The 17,333-nt window shown below is 50.6% G+C and overlaps 8 protein-coding genes across 8 annotated transcripts; 2 read left to right on the top strand and 6 right to left on the bottom strand.

Moving 5' to 3' along the window:
- Positions 1 to 58: 58 nt before the first annotated feature.
- N7468_001056 (putative alpha/beta hydrolase) lies at positions 59 to 1,830 on the bottom strand (the record flags this gene model as incomplete). The annotated part of the gene is made up of 2 exons (XM_058470353.1): positions 59 to 1,597; positions 1,660 to 1,830. 2 exons carry the CDS (start codon positions 1,828 to 1,830, stop codon positions 59 to 61), a joined length of 1,710 nt encoding a protein of 569 aa, XP_058333494.1.
- Positions 1,831 to 2,304: 474 nt separating this feature from the next.
- Positions 2,305 to 3,658, top strand: N7468_001055 (Spo7-like protein; the record flags this gene model as incomplete). The annotated part of the gene is made up of 2 exons (XM_058470352.1): positions 2,305 to 2,376; positions 2,426 to 3,658. The coding sequence occupies 2 exons, from the start codon at positions 2,305 to 2,307 to the stop codon at positions 3,656 to 3,658; spliced, it is 1,305 nt and encodes a 434-aa protein (XP_058333493.1).
- A 747-nt stretch (positions 3,659 to 4,405) lies between these two features.
- On the bottom strand, positions 4,406 to 7,391 carry N7468_001054 (MCM DNA helicase complex subunit MCM3; the record flags this gene model as incomplete). Its single annotated transcript, XM_058470351.1, has 8 exons — positions 4,406 to 4,442; positions 4,497 to 6,484; positions 6,538 to 6,801; positions 6,867 to 6,975; positions 7,034 to 7,080; positions 7,138 to 7,189; positions 7,247 to 7,265; positions 7,319 to 7,391. 8 exons carry the CDS (start codon positions 7,389 to 7,391, stop codon positions 4,406 to 4,408), a joined length of 2,589 nt encoding a protein of 862 aa, XP_058333492.1.
- An 863-nt stretch (positions 7,392 to 8,254) lies between these two features.
- On the bottom strand, positions 8,255 to 8,649 carry N7468_001053 (uncharacterized protein; the record flags this gene model as incomplete). Its single annotated transcript, XM_058470350.1, has 2 exons — positions 8,255 to 8,509; positions 8,539 to 8,649. 2 exons carry the CDS (start codon positions 8,647 to 8,649, stop codon positions 8,255 to 8,257), a joined length of 366 nt encoding a protein of 121 aa, XP_058333491.1.
- A 501-nt stretch (positions 8,650 to 9,150) lies between these two features.
- N7468_001052 (uncharacterized protein) lies at positions 9,151 to 9,531 on the bottom strand (the record flags this gene model as incomplete). The annotated part of the gene is made up of 1 exon (XM_058470349.1): positions 9,151 to 9,531. One exon carries the CDS (start codon positions 9,529 to 9,531, stop codon positions 9,151 to 9,153), a length of 381 nt encoding a protein of 126 aa, XP_058333490.1.
- Positions 9,532 to 10,635: 1,104 nt separating this feature from the next.
- N7468_001051 (MCM-domain-containing protein) lies at positions 10,636 to 11,910 on the bottom strand (the record flags this gene model as incomplete). The annotated part of the gene is made up of 1 exon (XM_058470348.1): positions 10,636 to 11,910. The coding sequence occupies one exon, from the start codon at positions 11,908 to 11,910 to the stop codon at positions 10,636 to 10,638; it is 1,275 nt and encodes a 424-aa protein (XP_058333489.1).
- Positions 11,911 to 12,135: 225 nt separating this feature from the next.
- N7468_001050 (putative translation regulator (Cya5)) lies at positions 12,136 to 14,442 on the bottom strand (the record flags this gene model as incomplete). The annotated part of the gene is made up of 1 exon (XM_058470347.1): positions 12,136 to 14,442. The coding sequence occupies one exon, from the start codon at positions 14,440 to 14,442 to the stop codon at positions 12,136 to 12,138; it is 2,307 nt and encodes a 768-aa protein (XP_058333488.1).
- Positions 14,443 to 14,915: 473 nt separating this feature from the next.
- N7468_001049 (signal recognition particle subunit SRP68) lies at positions 14,916 to 16,842 on the top strand (the record flags this gene model as incomplete). The annotated part of the gene is made up of 3 exons (XM_058470346.1): positions 14,916 to 15,106; positions 15,204 to 16,307; positions 16,368 to 16,842. 3 exons carry the CDS (start codon positions 14,916 to 14,918, stop codon positions 16,840 to 16,842), a joined length of 1,770 nt encoding a protein of 589 aa, XP_058333487.1.
- Positions 16,843 to 17,333: the final 491 nt, after the last annotated feature.

Genomic DNA, 17,333 nt, shown 5'->3' with positions numbered 1-17,333 from the left:
ATTATTCTATAGACAAATCACCTTTTCCATATAATCTGCCACGTTTTTACACCGAGCCTCATTGGCTAGCCTGTTCGCGTTCCCGTCTACTGACATCTTCCATCTCTGCTAACACGACGCGATTGAAGTCTTCCCAACCATCAAGGTATAGATGGTGGCCAGCGCGCTTAATGACGATGACCTTAGCAGAGCCCTGGTCTTTTTTGCGTTCTTCAGGCGTTGCGTCAGCAAGAACACGGCGCTTTTCTTCTTCTAGAGCCGCCACAGCAGCATGGCCACCAGAGACATCCATCCAGTCCCGATCACCGTACATGAATACAACAGGAAGGCCATTCTCGCGACGAGGCGCTGGCGCTGGGACTTCCACAGATTCCTCAGAAGCGGGAGCAGGAGCGGGAGAAGCCTCCTCCGCAGCCTTTGAGCCCTTGGAGAACAATGAGCATGATGAGTTCGCTGCGGCGGTAGCGGTAGCAGTAGGCGTGGGCAGAGCATCTCCGTTAATCAGCTGGCGACCCACGCCGTGGATGCGCCGGATCAGAGGACTGCGAGCAAATGCGCCCGGGGCGAGGACGTAGGCAAGAGCATATTCGCCACTACCGCGCATGATGAAGATAGAGTAGGAATAGTCGTGGAGTGCCTTGGCTTCTTCCGCTGGGAGATGTGAGAACCGACGTGAGGTCCAGCTAGATACAAGCCGTGGTCCGAAAGGACCTGTCCATCGGACCAGGCTGAAGGGGGAGATGTTGGCATCCCATAGGTACGAAAACCATTTGGGGAGAGTCCGGCGCGGTGGCGGGGCCGTAGCGACCGTTGCATCGGCATTGCGTCCTGTGATGATACCACCGTTAGCGGTCCTCGGTGCGCCCTCCGTGATCTCTCTTTGGTCTTGGGTGAGCTCATTCGGGAGAGTGGACTCTGAAGGCTCAGTCACATCGGCAGTCACAGCATATGGATCTTCTGGAATGCCCACGGGAGATGCAAGAATGAGCTTGTTAAGGTGACCGGGGTATTTCAGAGCGTATGCAACAGCCATATAGCCTCCCATGCTATGTCCGAGCAATGTAAATCGATTAATCTTTCGCTTCTGGCGCCACTCCTCGAGGGCATCCACGAACCAAGCCTCGGCTTCGCGAATCGCTTCCTCCCGATCTTTGGCCTTGATCTTGAATGGCGGCCTGGTGCTGCGGCCCATGCCCAGCATGTCGAGAGCGTGCAACTGCCAGCCTCTCAGCCGGCTCAAAGGCTCGAAGTTCTTATAGAAAAAGCCCAACCCAGCTCCATAACCGTGCAACATGACCAGATGTTGGTCTACCTTCTCACCAACTCGTTCCACCGAGAACTCATTAATTGCTCGATCCTTGCCACTCAGCTCTACCATACGGGAGCTCCAGCGGCGAGGTCCGTAGGGGTCATTCTCTGAGTTTGCTGATATCGTACTATCTTGACTATGATCTGCAGATTGCAAACTATGTGGTGTAGCTCCATCTGGGAACCCGGCTGTATTGCCGGTCTGTAAGTGGGTCGGTGGTTCATGATGTAAATAAGGGAGGTATGACAGGACCTTATGTTCAGCGGCCGCGGCAGGTAAACTTGCCCACTGTGAGGTATATGATTAGTTGTCTAAGATCACTGCGAGCGCTGCAATCCCAATCACCATACCCATTGACTGAAGCCTTCCCGATATCCCAGCGGGAAGAATGAGTTCGAAACGGCGGACCCGGCTTTGGCGCGCATCGCGGAGGGAGCTCCCTCTTGAGTACCTTGAGATGAGCTTGATTTGCCGTGCTTCTGGCCGTCCGAGACAGATGCTTGATAGGATTCTGGCGCCATAGAAGAAGATAATGCTTGACCGCGCGCAACTGAATAGGTGGCAAATGCAGTTCATCATGAAGGTCCGCTGTTTGCCTTAAGGTTGTTGCCTTAAGCCCCCGCTGCCGCTTGCTTTACCGCCTTCCCAGAACGCATAGAACGGTCCCATCGTGCCAGGTACGTGGAGGGTTCATGGTCCCTATTTACGCCACTATGCCACCTGTTTGCTCAAGTATCCCTAAGTTAAACAGACGAGGCCATGATTCAGCAGAATACCTATCATAGACTTTTATTTCTAATCTATGAATAATTCGTATGCCCTTCTAGGCCTCCTCTTCAATCCGTATGCATATCAAGCATGAGTCGGGACGTTACCTAAACGGGCTTCCCCTTCACAACCTAATCTTCCCCCCCTCAATCTGCCATGACGACAGAGCTGGGCCGCCACGGCCGTTAATTCCTTGAACCGCTTATTCCCTCATTACAAATTTCGTGATGGTATCACCCATCGATCAACTCGTCAAGGGCGCGGCCCCTGAGAACAGGGCGCCCGCGCCCGAGCCGTTGGTCTCGTCCCCGACGCCAGATCGACCCTCGACTCCCGATCCTCTCGCAGCACTCCCCCTCCTCTCCTCCACAAATCTACTTGAATCTGTTGATCCTCGAGGCATCTCTCCGAGCGCAGTATCTGGCCTTACGCGAGCGCCGTCGTCAAAATACCTTCTTCCTGCTCCTGTTGGCGGCATGGATTACCTACTTCTCATATGCCTTGTTCCTTCGCCCGAGAGAAGATGGCCGTGGAGTCGGTGGCTCGGTCTATTGGATGGTGGAAATGGGAGAAAAAGTGGCACTTCTTGGGGGAGTTGTGACTGCATTGTTGGTTTGGGGCACAGGGCAATGGGAACGTGGAATCCGCTGGCCGCGGCGCTGGCTCGCTGTCGCCAATCGCGGCCTCCGCACGATGAACACCAAAATTATTATCATTCGAGGCCCCTGGTGGCAGGAACTACTGTCCTACGTCTCTTTCCTCTTCCCATTCTCCCTCCCCTTTTTCCCCTCTGCTACAGGGAACTTCCATTACGTCGAGCGTCATCCGTCCGAAAGGCGTGGTAGTCGGCCGCACTACCAGCAATATTACAATGGTGGAGATAGCGAGACCGGACTTATAGAGGAAGACTTGAGCCCTGGCGGTGACTATATCCGTCTACTTTTGCTGCCGAAGTCATTTTCACCGGAATTCCGCGAAAACTGGGACGATTACCGCACCGAATTTTGGGAGAAGGAGAACGAACGGCGCACTCAATTGTACCATAAACTGCGCGAGCGGGAGCGGCATCTTGCTAGGACAGAGGGCGGCTGGCTTTCTCGTCTTGGAATTGGCTGGCGTACTACACAGCGCCGTCGCCTTGTCGCCCACCGGTCTTTGGATTCGGAGCACAAATCTCACCATCATCAACAACATCACCCATCTATTTCATCGCGGTTGAGCCAGGAGCATCGTGCTTCTTCTGTGCGGCGGTCGACTCGCTCTGAGTCCTCTCATTCTCGTACCTCGTCTCGCAGCTCTACTCCTGCGAATCTTGAGGATCGCCCTCCATCGCGCTCCGGTCCAACAGGCCGCCCTCGCCGTTCAAGCACTGCACAGTCTGCTTCGGGGCCCGAACAAACACCCCAGCAGCAACGTAAAAGGAAGGGTTCCAAGTCCCTTCGCCGGGGTCTTTCGCCTCTTACACAGGCTCAGATTCGTGAAGGTGTACGGACGCCGTCGTTTTCGTCAGATGACTCGGGCATCTTACCAATGGGTGAGAAGACAGGCACACGGACTCCTACACCCTCCGATCCTGCTTGATAAATGAGTAATAGAGATGATAGGTCTATTTTGGGCAAGTCTGGTCTTCGGTCTTTCTAGATAGCCTTCATTCTTGGTGTATTGTTTTGAAAGCCTGCCTTTGTTTAGTTTTTGCCACTGGATTACAACCAATAGATACCACGGACTGTCAGGGCTAAAGCCCATTATTGCTTCAGATTCTGTCCTTCTTAGAGGCTAGTGTCTCACTAGATACAATCACTTATATCGCAGAATATCGGAGACTTGGTCCTCTTAGGGAATGTTCTAACAAAGCGACTCAACTCTTTTTCTTCCTATACAATGCATCCTCGAGTCGTTCGAGGGATTTTCACAGTGAAAAGTCTGATCAGCTAGCAGTCGCACCTCAATCATTTGAGGAAAGTGCTAACTCTTTCGCCAGATTGTGGATGCAGGCTACACTTGCTGGTAAAACCAGCTCCGGCAGAAAATGGTTGTCCAGTCCTTTCTAGAATCTCGAGTAATAAAGAATTTGTGCGGATCTTAGCATTTAATATCGGATTAGACAAATGCTCTAGAGAGAAAAGAATTATATCTCATTTCGGGGCTGGGGCTGGACGGTCCATATGTTCTTGCTTGATAATGATAGCAGCCTTTCATCCCCCCCGACTCCATACTCCATACAAAAAGACATATGATATCATCCCAATATGCACCATCTCAATAGTAAACATGCTCGTAACGGGGGTTGGAATAGCCCAGCATTGCTCATTGCTGACGCCAAGGTGTCTAAATGCGATAGACATTCTCTTCATCCTCAAGGAACCTGGGAAACAAAGTCAGTACAATCATCATCAGTATAAAGTGGTATATCACTCACATTAATCGGTTCTCCTCGTTCATCTTACGCAGGGCCTGGAAGGCTTCGGGTTGCGAGAACACATGAGCAGCTCCATGGCTTGTACGAACTGCATCATTCACTGCAGTAATTAGATCGTTGACATTGTGCTCATCGCCATTATTGAAGACCCGGGTGCCCATGAGAGGACCCAGAGCCTGCTGGAAGACCGTCAGACGGGCAGGGGTGATGGGAGGATCGGACGCAGAGGTCGACTGTGTGTCGGTCTGCGATTCGACAAGATGCGAAGCAGGCTGAGACGAGGCAACAGACATCTGTGAATCAGTCTGGTTACGCCGGCTACTGCGTGTTGCACTCGGGCTAGCAGTGCTTTGGCTTGGTACCTCTACAGTGGCACTGCTTGCTGCACCGCGAGACCGGGTCGTAGTGCGTCCTGCGGTGGTAGAGGGTTGGGTATGGCGGGTGTCATCTTCTTCATCGTCATCAAGCTCAGGATCACTTTCGTCCTCTGAGTCTTCGTCAAAGGTCGTCACCTTACGGCGCTTGCGGCGCTCATCTTCCACAACCTCCTTGAACATGGCGAAACGGAGAATGGCTTCAGCGTGCTTCGCATCTTTCTCATCGACACGATTGGATAAGCGGGCCTTAGCATGAGCAGTTGACAAACGAATCAAGGTCTCAAGGGTACGAGGGGTGATTGGAGATGTGCGTCGCTGGTTACCAGACATTTCATCGTTTCGAAGGGCAGAGTAAGTGCCGATGATGTGGTCGGCAGCACCCTTGGTAAGGACAGGCTTGATTCGAGACTTGGCGTACTGAATGTACTTCTTGACGAAGGGGATGCTGATGATTTCAACGTTCTTTCCACGGTTGCGACCAGTGTTAATCATGCCGCCGTGGAGCATGATATTGAACTTCTCAAATACTTCTGTGGGTTGGTTTGCATCTTGGCGGTCCTCGATACCAACTCCAAGTGTTTGATTCTGCTGCTCACGCACAGGCGCACCCTCTTCAGTACCAGGCTGACGGTATCTGTGCATGCGCAGGACGTGCTCGGAGACCGTCCGATCTTTGGTATCCTCAATATCATCGGTCACGACGAACAGCAAGTCAAAACGGGAGAGAAGGGAATCAGGCAGAGCAATGTTCTTGTGGGGATCCTTCCGTGGGTCATATTGGCCGAAGACAGGGTTAGCAGCGGCAAGAACACTGCATCGTGCGTTCAGGCTAGTATGGATTCCAGCCTTAGCGATAGTGACAGTCTGCTGTTCCATAACTTCGTGGATGGCAACACGATCGACATCACTCATCTTGTCGAACTCATCAATACAGACCACACCACGGTCAGCGAGGACCATGGCACCGGCTTCTAGACGACGTTCGCCAGTCTCCTTGTCGGTGGTAACAGCAGCAGTCAACCCGACACCGGACGAACCTCGACCAGTTGTCGCAATAGCGAGAGGAGCGGTGTTCAAAACGAAACGAAGGAGTTGAGACTTTGCAGTGGACGGGTCACCGACCATGAGGATATTGATGTCACCACGCAAATGGGTTCCATTATCCAAGTTCTTCTCCATACCACCAAGAAGCATAAGCAGAATGGCCTTTTTGATGTAGTCATGCCCATGAATACTAGGAGCAAGTGACTGCGATAGAAGCTCGAACACGTTCTTCTTCTTGGAAACTTTATTGATGTTGCGGATATCGGTGTCTGTAATGGTCGCCTGGGCGATACCGCCGCCGCTCTTTGAGGAGAGTTGAATTATATTGTTTGCCATCACGATGGTGCGAAAGGTTGAGGAGCCGGAGCCAGCGTTGCGGTTTCCGAGGGTACGGTAGATACCAACCAGCTGAATTCGATCACCGGGTTTGGCTTTGTCGACGAGGTCATCATCCAAAATTACATCAACGCTGCGAGGAAGTTGACCAGCTGGCGCTCTCTCTGGCATCTCTTGGATAGAGATCGATTGGTGGTCCATGTATGTCGAGTAGCCGTACTCGGTAGTCAACTAAAATAGAGAGTTAGACGCTGCCAGAGGCTACCTCAAAACATGGTACCTACAGGGTTCTTTTCCTCGTCTTCTTGGGGGTAAACATTCAAGCTTGTGGCGCCGCTGGCGGTCATTGTCTGGTCACGGTACCTTCTCGAGAGGAAGCGATCCTTCTTCTCACTGTAGTGAACACTCTGAATAATCTTAGGGCGGACAAGTGAGCATTTTGTCACAATTCCTTCAAGAGACACCATGCGATTTAAATGTTGGGACCCTAACGTGCGCGGGTTGCAGGAAAACTCTCCAAACGCTCCAACATAAGCACAATAATAATTCTACCAAATTGGTCAGTTAGTCCTTGCAATTTGAAACCGAATGATCTCTTATATATGACACATACCACTTCGTCAGACGTATCCCTGGGCCGTCCTGCCGCCGGGAGGGCCTTCACCACATCTTTCAAGGCGCGGTCGAAAGCTTCCGAATAGTCGAATGGAGAGGTCAAGAGCCTAGTTGCAGAAATCGTCAGCGATAATGGGTTCTTTGGGGTATGTAGTATTGACTGACCCTTCGGCGAGTTCTCGGTTGTGAGCACGGATTTCGTCAATGCTAACCTACACAGATGGTCAATAAAATTCTCTTTCCATTCGTATATTTCATAGAGCACGTACAGTCAAGCGACGCAATCCTCGATTCAGCATCACCACAATCTCCGCTCGATAGCTAAACTGGCCGTTAAAGTCCTGTTATAAGAGAATCCATGCAATCTCTGCAACGAACCTTCGCGCTCGTGGATCACCTGGGAAACACGCGGTTAGATCGAGTTATGAGTGATTGGGTAATGTGACTCACTAGGATCAAGAAACTCTGTGGCAGCACGGATCCGATCCTGTGCTGCCTCATCTCGCAACTGCACGCCGTCCATTGTGGCTGAGGAGGAAAGCTGGTGTTGATGGTCTGAAGACGAGTCGAAGGGGGAAGGAAAGGAAAGATGGGATGGTGGGTCTCCCGATTGGGTAAAATTGAGACGCGTCCACGCGGTGCGGCTGGCACGCGTCACTTATGTCATCCACGCGAGCCTGCCCCGGGTTCCCAACGCGGGCGCCACAATCACCTGACCAAGACTCAGTAGTTGTTTATTTTCTTTGACAAATCAAGTTCGAACCTCGTGGTTTGATCTTGACCATTAAATGAAAAGCATTTTGAAGGGGAAAAGGGGTGCAATTGTCTAATAATCTCATTGTGTGGAAGCTATTTCTGAATATCTTTCGGCGGCGACTCATACAACTCTCGTTTCCCTGACTCGATCGAGAAGCCCCCACTGAGCATAGATATTGGGTGAGACACATTCTGGCAGATATAAAAACCAGTCATCTTCCTCGTAAGGGCTGAGGCAGTTCGTGCACCGTACAGATTCATAATAGTCAGGGTAGAAACCGCTATATTCCCAGTCAAGTATTCCAGAAACCATGTACACGTCATTGTCGGCCAATTCAACCATGATATTGTCCGGCCTTATGTCTCCATGTGTGAAAACGATGCGAGGGCCCGAATGGTTTGTATACGATGGTGATAATCGACGGAGAATCTTGACAAATACGTCGCCGCCTGGATGCGAGCTCGAGAACAAGAATGTCTCAAAATCTTCAAGGCTGGTGATAGGTGTCTCGCTCATTCGAACATGTCTCCTGAGATCTCTACAGCCTTCACCTGCGACTCCCCCCTAGAGGAATCCCTTCTGTATATGGAAGAGTTCTCAAATCTTCCAGGATGGTGTTGAGTTGGTTCCTAAAGGAGGTCTTTTGACAAGAGTCGAGTGTGTGCCAGACTTCCCCAAGCGGCGTAGATCCCATGTGGCTCATGAATATCAAAGAAACCCCACTCATACGCACTACCCAAGAGGCTTCGGTGCTGGAATATTCGACTTATGACGATCAAGATATTGTAAGGCGGTGTATTCAGTATAGTGCTCCATGTTGCGAACTGCTTTGACAACGATTTCTGCGGAGCATTTGAACACTCCTTTCTGTCGAGCGAAGGGAGCTTTTCCAAAGAATTTCACTGCTCTTTACAACCTCAAACAGCCTTTGAGAGAGTCCGATCTGCAAACCCTCCGCGGTTCGTGACACCGGCTCGATCAACTTTGCAACCGCGTCTGAAAGCGGAAACACAATTTCGACCAGGTCTGATGGGCAAAGGGATCGTCGTATGTCTTCATCGGCCTCGACAAAACCCGGCGTATTATATTTGATTTTCTCTGGCAGATGATGATCTTAGCTATGCGAATGACGAGAGACTGAATTGCGGTAATTTGGTGCTTACTCGGAGAGCTTTCTATTGTTTTTTTCATCTCCATGAGACGTTGGGGATATTCCCGGGGAATTGCTCGACCAGGTTGATCTCCGGGTCTTTCGTTATCGCGGTTTGTAGCTTTTTCAATACATGGGCATTGAACCTCGCGGCTTTGGACTTGCTGCCATGTTGAGCGCCCTCTAAGTCGAATGCCCTTTTTTCTGCCATCTTGCAAGACGGCAATCTGAAGCCTCACGATCAAAAAATGTAGTTTAGAACGGATGGCAATCTAGGATACCTGGAAAACGGAGGGTATAGGTGAGCGAAAGGGAAGATGAGTGAGAAATAGGAGGGTGCTTGGAGAAATGTCGCTGTGGTTTCCGGCACAATAGTCAGCCAATGGAATCGCTTCGCGCTTCACGATAATCTTCATCGTCCTCCTTCAGAATAAAGTCTTCTTCCAACTTATCAAGGATATCAAGCACGTAATTCTGACAGTCCCATTCCACCGTCTCGTTGTCCACAGGAATCGTTAACGCGACGTTTTCGATTCTCTGAACGTCAGCTTTACTGATGACTCCAAGGTATTCCTTGCCCAGAAAGCTCTTAGACTTTGCAGCCTTGGCCTTCACAACGTTGCGCTTGAAGTTCGGATGCTGTCCAATGACTTCAAAGATCATCGGCACGTCGTCATCGTCGACGTATAAAGCCCAATCTTGATAATTACCCTCCCGAGGGCGATAAAACACAACGTATAGTTTGGAATTTGCCATTGTGTTGAATTGGTATCTGATCGAAGAGAAGACATTCATGAGCGACTGCATATTGACCATGATACTCCTGAATACTCACTTGATCTGGAGGTAATTATTTTCTAACCGTTGAACGACTATTCTGGTTTTAGTGACTCTTGATACTTTGACTCGATTACCATCCATATTTATATGCTTCTGGAGAAAAATAACAGCCTTAATTGCCTTCAAATTTGCCTAGCAGCTTTCCAATCTACCCTCACCAATGAGCCGCTATACCGAGATTGGCTACTTGGGCTGAAGGGACTAAGTCCAACGGCGCTTAAGCTTATCAAATCAGATACGCGCCCAGATTAACTAACTAACTAATGGTTGGTCTTGTAGAGTCATGTCACCTTACCGCGTTGCCCTCCCGTCCTGTCCCGCCCTGTCTTCTTCTGCTTGACTGAAATAACGAAAAATCCCACCAGCATTCCTACATGTCCTGACAAATGTCTCTTGAGCACTCCGACTATCCGGATCGAGATCCACCTCTTCAATCCAGACTACAAAACGCAAAGGGAACACAAGGTTCGTGCCCTTTCGTATGACATGCAGCCAAACTACTCCCGGCCCACCCTCCTGCAGGAATTCAGCCCAGAAATGTTTCCCAGGCCCCTTGAACAAAAATAATTTTCAGGACTGCCGCAATGCAGTTAAGGTTGGTTGGTTTGTAACAGTTAGGTTGGCAAGCTACCATCCAATCATTTGCATTAGCGCGAGGCTGTGTCCTGATTCTCACACTAGAAGCGCACTACATTCTTGTTGGGCGGGTTCGGGTTGGGCTCAGGTTCCAGTAGTTGCTGCGACTAGGCTTGGAAATATTTACTTGGTAGATCTACCAAATCAGTAATACGAATGAGATAATTCAAGTTTCTGGTCAAAAAAAGATTAATGTTGTACATTGGATCTATTGTAACATGTATATAAACAAGGGCTAAGACGAATGGATCAAAAAAAGAAGTCAAATCCTGATAAATGAAACGCTTGTTCCGTGCAATTCATCATATAGCTGACTCCGCAAAGCTGTATATGCGGTGTGTCTAGAGGGTATCACGCATGGGTTCAGAACAGGGAACCTTTAGATCAAGGTCGACGCCGACTCCCCTTTTGTGGAGAGCTTCGGGTTCGAGTCAACTCCTTTTGTCGATATTTTCGGGACTGACGAATTGCCCGGTCACGCACAATTTCGAATTTCAAGTCTGTGCGGTCCTCAATACTAAGGAACTTCTCCCAGTCTTCGGAAGTGGTATCTTTCTGAGCGAATAGCCGGGATTCGCCAAAATCATTTGCAGACGGCATGTCTGTGACGCGCTGATCGACAACATCTATGCCCAACATGGAATACCATTCGTCCATTGCATCAGACGCGCCGGTTGGCTTGTCCTCGAGAACACCTCCAGGTATATCCCTAGACGAATGCTTTGGACGGCTCTTCCATGGGTGGATGCCTCGTCCGAGGATGCCACCAGGACGAATAGGATATCGCACAGGTCGCGGCCGAAGACCCCGACGCGGGGCATGATTGCGTAGAAGAACAGCCTGAATCTTGTCTGCGTACATAGGCATGGTACCTAGCGCATCTAATGTGGATGGGGCGAGTTGATAGAGTTTCTGGATCTCATCACCTCCATGCAAGATGGTCCTATTGCGCAGTCGTTTCACTGCCGCCGCCAGTGAGACCATTGTCAAATATGAAGGCTGTAAGAAGCCTGGGTCCATGTTGGCCCAGTAGAGCTTTGCAAACTTGCCAAGTACTCGCGACGAATGCTGAGGCGTTCTCCGATCTTCGAGAGTGTAGACATGTTTGGGGACATTTGGAGGCTTCAGACCTTGCTGGTTTCTCATGTGCTTCCATGAAATGAAGTTGGGCATGAACTGGGTCTCAAAGAGCTCAAAAGCTCCAGCCACATCTGTGAAGTCATCAGACTCAGCGAGTATTTCGATAATGGTCGAACGATTGAGAGCAGATAATGCGAATCCAGCCGCTTCGAACTTGGCGACCGTTTCGGTAATTTTAGACCGTTCTCCGCGGTAGGCGAGTGACTTCAAGTAAGTGCTTAAAAGACGTGATAATATGAAACGACGCGATGGGATGATTTTCTTGTTCTTGCCCTGGATCTGTTGAAGAGAATTCGGGGGTGCCAGAGCTCCTGATGTCTCTTTATCGGATCCTGAGGCGGAAGCCTTGTCGGTGGGTACATCACCCGTTGCAGAAGTAGTGCCTGTTGTTGATTGTCTACCACTGAAGAGTTCGTTGATATCCAAGGGTATGGATAGCTCAATCGCGTTCGAGAAACCAAGCCGCCAAAGTTCATCCACTTGATCGTATTGACCAGCCTTTAAATGAGCATTCATCATTGGTTGTAGTAGGCTGATCGGCACTGTATCTGTCGTTGCGCTCAATAGACCGCCATCACTTTGGCTGCTCAATTGTTTGGCGAAAATTGCCTGGGCTTCATCAAATTTCCCCTCGTGTCCATATTGATGGATCAGGCTGCGGTAATAATGCGCAAGGAAAGTTTTCCCTGAGATTAGAGCTCTTGTGGTGGATGGATCGTTTTCCTTCCTGGGCAGAGATATCTCCTAATTTGCTGTAAAAAGACGTGAGATCTTTTCTGACGAACGACTTGATGACGAAATTTTCAGCGAATTGCTGGGATGACTTCTCTCCTCGACACGCTCGAGCTTGTTTGGGATCACTTCAAGGACATTTTCCAGGCTAGTTTGCAGGGCTGAATCTGGGAATCTTCCCATAATTTCACGAATGATTACGCGCGCCTGCTCATACTCGCGATTTCTGATATACCCCAGCATGACGATCACATAGTGAACTTCCGTGGCATGTAGTTCACCCGTTTTATGGAGCTTCCTGAGCAAGAGGTGGGCTTTTTGTGGCTTCCTCGCCAAAGTTAAGCGAAGAAGGCCAGCGGTGTGTGTGCGAGCATCTGAAGGAACTCCTGCCTTGTCCATGATAGCAAGCACGCGACGATAGCCTTCGTGGTCGATGCGGAAAACGTACTGCATCAAAAGGGCATTGAAAATACGAGTAGCAGACCCTGGTACTTTCAAATCCAAGCACACCAGTGCAAGACGTTCAGCTAGATCCAACCGACCATTTTTCAGATATGCTGAGATAATTTGACCCAGCATCGGCATGGTGATTTGGACGTGTTGCTCTTGTGCCAACATGAGGAGTTTCCGAACACCATCGATATCGCCACGAATCGCAAGCAATCCCATCAAAATATTGTACGTACCCGAATCTGGCTGCACGCGGGTCTCGCTCATGCGTGCAAATGCGGAGAAGGCACCAATTACATCTCTCGTCTTTGCATATGCTGTGAGTACCAAGTTCCAGCAAGCTACGTTGGGCTCCAGGCCAAATTCAGCTTTCACCCTTTCAAATTGGTGCCATGTCTCTCTGACGTCGCCATTGCAAGCATGCACAAGGAGAAGAGATGTCACGAATTTGCGGCTCTTGGGCTTACCGTGGTCCGCTACGAACCTTTCGAAGAGGCGATTGACTTCGTCCACATGTCCAGTACGAGCAAACGCCTTCATGGCAGTTTTATAAGCTTCGTTCGATGGCTTCCCAAAGAAGAGAGCGAACTCGTCCAGGAAAAGTGGGATGTTGCCTGTCATATCGAATTTCTCCAGGCATAGGATTTGAGCGTTCATCAGTCGTTTTGGAAGCTTTGCAGCCGGCTGGAGCGAGCGCATTTGACGATAAAATGCAATGGAGCGAGCAAATTTGAGTCTTGAAGTCGACTGTTGGAGACATTTAATGGCTTGAGAGAAATGGGTCTCTCGAGCAACGCCTACTTCCTGAAACAACGAGAAGGTGTCAAGAAGTATGTCCAAGTGGGCTGATTCCAGCAGAGAGGCGGTGGTGGTTATGCGAGCGAGAAGGAAGGAAGAGATGCCTTGCAGGTGTGAACGCTGTTCTGTTGCTGAACCCCGGACAAACTTTGCGAAGGCATAGACATCAAGTGGAAGTTCAGGATAAGAAAGCTGAGGCAAAATGCCTTTAACAGGAAGTTCCGAAGCCTCAAAACGCATGGCCCAAACTTCCTGCATCCTGGTCCAGTCATGGCGCTTCAAGTAATGTGTAAAAGATGCTTCGAAGCAGAAGTCTACAGCCACACCTGTTGAGAGAGCCTGCTGCAGGATCGTAGTCAAATGAGGCGGGTCTGCGTAATAAGTCTGGGACTTGCAGATGTGGTGAAAGTCAGCTGGAGATCGACTCTCTAGCGGTATTTCTTCGAAGAGCTCCCAAGCGCGTTCTTGATCGGCCGGCTTTGCGGATTGACTGAGGTAGGCGCAAAGCTCAGAGCGGATGTCTGGTGGCCGACCAAGGGAAATATATGAAACCCAAGCTCTGTCATAATCCCAGTCTGCGTCCGACGTGAGAAGCCCCCTTAACTGGGCAACGCCGTCTTGGGTAGATATGATGGGGTTAGCACCATTCAACAATGGCTCTTTTCCAGATGACGCCTTGGGGCAAGATTGATCCACGGACGTGACCACGGAGGTGAACGTCCTGCGGAAACCAACCGGTCCCTTCTTCCTTCGACGCGACCCCGGCCTCCTCAAATGGCGAGTATCCTTCGACAAGAACCAATCCCGATAATTTTGTGGATACAAGAAGTCCAGGAATGGCTGGTTGACCTGGATGGCGCTATTCTTGCCATGGGCAGGATGGAGTACAGTAAATGGGGGTGATGTGGTAGGTTGTGCTAGGGCGAGAAACCAACGGGCGACATCTCCTTCGGCAGTATTGTGCCTCCAAAAATGACGAGACAATGACCTTCGGCTTTGAATTGTGCCAGGTGAATCTCGAAGAAGACGCCGGCCCGCGGTCTCGAAGCAGCCGGCAGCTCGTTCGAGCATTACCCCCGTTCGTCGCAGAACGAATCAGTCAAGCCGTCGAGTCCGGTACCGCGTATGCATCGTATCGAGAGCAGTGACTAGTTCTCCGGAGTGATATTAGCATCCAATTACACGAAACCAGCCTGCTGATCCGCGTGATCAAACAAACCGGTTTGGGGTCAATGACATACCGAGAAAACAGCGTTGCGCGTAGGCGACGATCGCACCAGGGTAGCCAGGCAATCTGCTGTGCAAGACCCCCAATCGGCAAAGCTTAGCCAGGAGTGTGGTCAAGGTAGGAACGTGAATAGAGGAGAGTAAAAAAGTCACCCGGTGCAGCTCTTCCCGCAACAAATCGGCGTTGGGAAAAACCCGGGCACATCGGCCCATTTCCTTTGCCCACCGCCTTCGTCGCAACCCACCACGATATCAAAGTGGCCCTTCCCCTCAAATCCATTGGTCCCCCAGGTTCACGAGCAACCCTCATCTAGAAAATGGAGATCACAGATTACATTTTCAAGGAACGAGAGGATGTCCTCCTTGTGGGTGACTACAATGCGTACCGAGCGCACACAACTCGTAGACTACACAAACTCCGCAAGAAGCTGGGCCAGGCCACGCCCAAGAACCGCAAATACACCGCGAAACCAGCGGTGACTGCCGAGAACATCGGAAATAATGTGTCGTATGTACCACTGAGCCCTTTTCTTCTCTCTCTTCTTTTTTTTTTATTCTCGAGCTCATCCACGTCTCTGCAGATACGTACACCTGTTGCTTCTCAGTGCCGAACGAGCATGGGCACAAGCAATGCACATGAAATCGACACATTCGGCGGACCCATCAGCCAAGGGACTCTCCGGTGCAGCCCGCCGTCATATCATCTCTCGCTTTAAAAAAGCCAGCGGCTATGCGCAACATCTGGTCACCCTGCTCCACGAACAATCGGCCACCGGTGCCAATGATATCGATATTCTCGAAGCACGAGCTTATCTTGCGACGGTCTCTGGAGCCCTGTGGCTCGAGAAACGAAAGTGGGAGCAATGTCTTCATGACTATTCGATCGCCCGAGTGATATATACGGCTCTAGGCCAGAGGGCTAAAAAGGATTCTTTCCGGGATCTTCTCAGTGGTACTGTTGATCCGAGCTTGCGCTACGCTGCCTATCAGCTTAAACTCCCTCGATCCAAGCCAACTTCTTCGCTCGCCATTGAATTTTTCCCAGAAGATTCGGGTATCCGAGCTGAGGTCGAGAAGCTTGATCCTTCTTGTTTGGCCGAAGAAGATGCGGGAACCCGTAGAACTGCGGAGGGCGAAGTTCAAAAATTGCCCGAGTCCGTCACATGGAGATCTCGTACCGTTCCATTGGAAAACGCATCAATCTCCCAGGCTTTGGCTGCTGCGGAGGCTGCAGAGGCAAGCCTCAGCGACTGGCTGAAGGGGGAAGGACGAACTGCTCTATCTAAGGATCAAGCTGCTGCCTATGACAATGTCATTATTGCCAGCCAGGATGCAGTCGATGCCACAAAGACTGCTATCGACGATTTGGCCAGCGAGGGTGTTGATGCTGGTGACAAGAGAATGCAAGCTCTGCAAATCACCCGAACTGCTGTCAACTATCGGTTAATCGGATGGCGAGTTGGCCGGAACCGTGTCCTTTGCGGCGAACAGGACGGCCTCACCTTCAAGCAAGAGCAGGCTGGAACTGGAAAGTACGCGAAGCGCGACGGGGGCAATGGGAAGAAACTTACCAAGCTACGTGAACGGGTTGTGCTATATGACTCGACTCTCCAAAGCTTAGACTTTATTCTTGAACTCCCGGGTGTGGCCGCGGATTCCGCTTTCGTGCAAGATCTCGAATCAAAGCGAGGATATTTCCGGGCTCTAAGGTATAGTCGCCGTCGCCCCTTCTCATGTTTCTTGCTCACTGACCTAATCCTGTTTTGTAGATGTTTAGCCCTTGGCCGGTCTCACGGTGTGTTAGATAAGCCCACGGAGGCTCTGGCTCTCTTCGCGCAAGCTCTCAAGCTTGCCGATTTGGCTACGCCGCAATCATCTGCTACTTCAGATGGTCCGCCTCGATTAGAGGTCTCCCGAGATCAGGCCAGTGCTCTCCAGGCTGTTCTGCGTGGGCTGGTTGCCCAGTACCGTGGTCTCGTGACCCTGGCGCAACTCGATGGAAACTCTGCCGAGCTGTCGCAACGCCCCGTCGTGGAGCGGCTAAATCAGTTCGGAGCCAATGTAGACCTCGGCAATTTGGTGCCTTATCCACCTCGGATGCAGGCGGTTCCTGTGAAGCCGCTCTTCCTCGATGTCGCTTGGAACTACATCAACTACCCTCAGACCGGATCTTCAGCTCAGCCAGCGGAAACCCCTGCACCGGAAGAGAAGAAGGGCCGTGGATGGTTTGGCTTTGGCCGCTGAGGTATGCTTCCAAGTCCCCGCTGTTCCAGATTCCGGTTCCTCAACGCTGTAACGGCTCCCGCCCCCCTGCATCTGCGCCAGCCAATCACGGCTTCCGGGCCTTTTCTAGCCGAGTCACGCTATCCCAATTACTCATGACCAATTCTACCTCGTACATACCATAATGCCTTCTGGGAGATCTCCTGACTCGTATCGTGTAACCCTCTCGTATCTTCAACTTGTACACAGTACGTAGTATGAGCAGGGAAGGGGGAGAAAGATTGGGGGATGTTGCTGCGTTCCTGCAGTGTCATTGTCGCGACTCGGACTGATAAGGAGTTTATCTACGGGAAGGGCCAAAAAAAAAAAAGATAGCGTAGCGCATATAAAATGAACTTCAAAAGATTTGAGGTTCTAGCCACGATCTCATTCCAAGTAAACCTGTAATATGGAGGACAAAATACCTTGAGTTGGACGGAAGTCTGAAGGAGTCCAGAGTTTTCAATCCCAAG

This window comes from Penicillium chermesinum (genome assembly GCF_028974085.1).
Source record: "Penicillium chermesinum strain IBT 19713 chromosome Unknown utg000002l:1.0-5270490.0:1.0-5274688.0, whole genome shotgun sequence".
Lineage (NCBI taxonomy): Eukaryota > Fungi > Ascomycota > Eurotiomycetes > Eurotiales > Aspergillaceae > Penicillium > Penicillium chermesinum.
The sequence above is the reverse complement of the archived record's forward strand: the minus strand, read 5'-3'. Positions and strand labels throughout refer to the sequence as shown.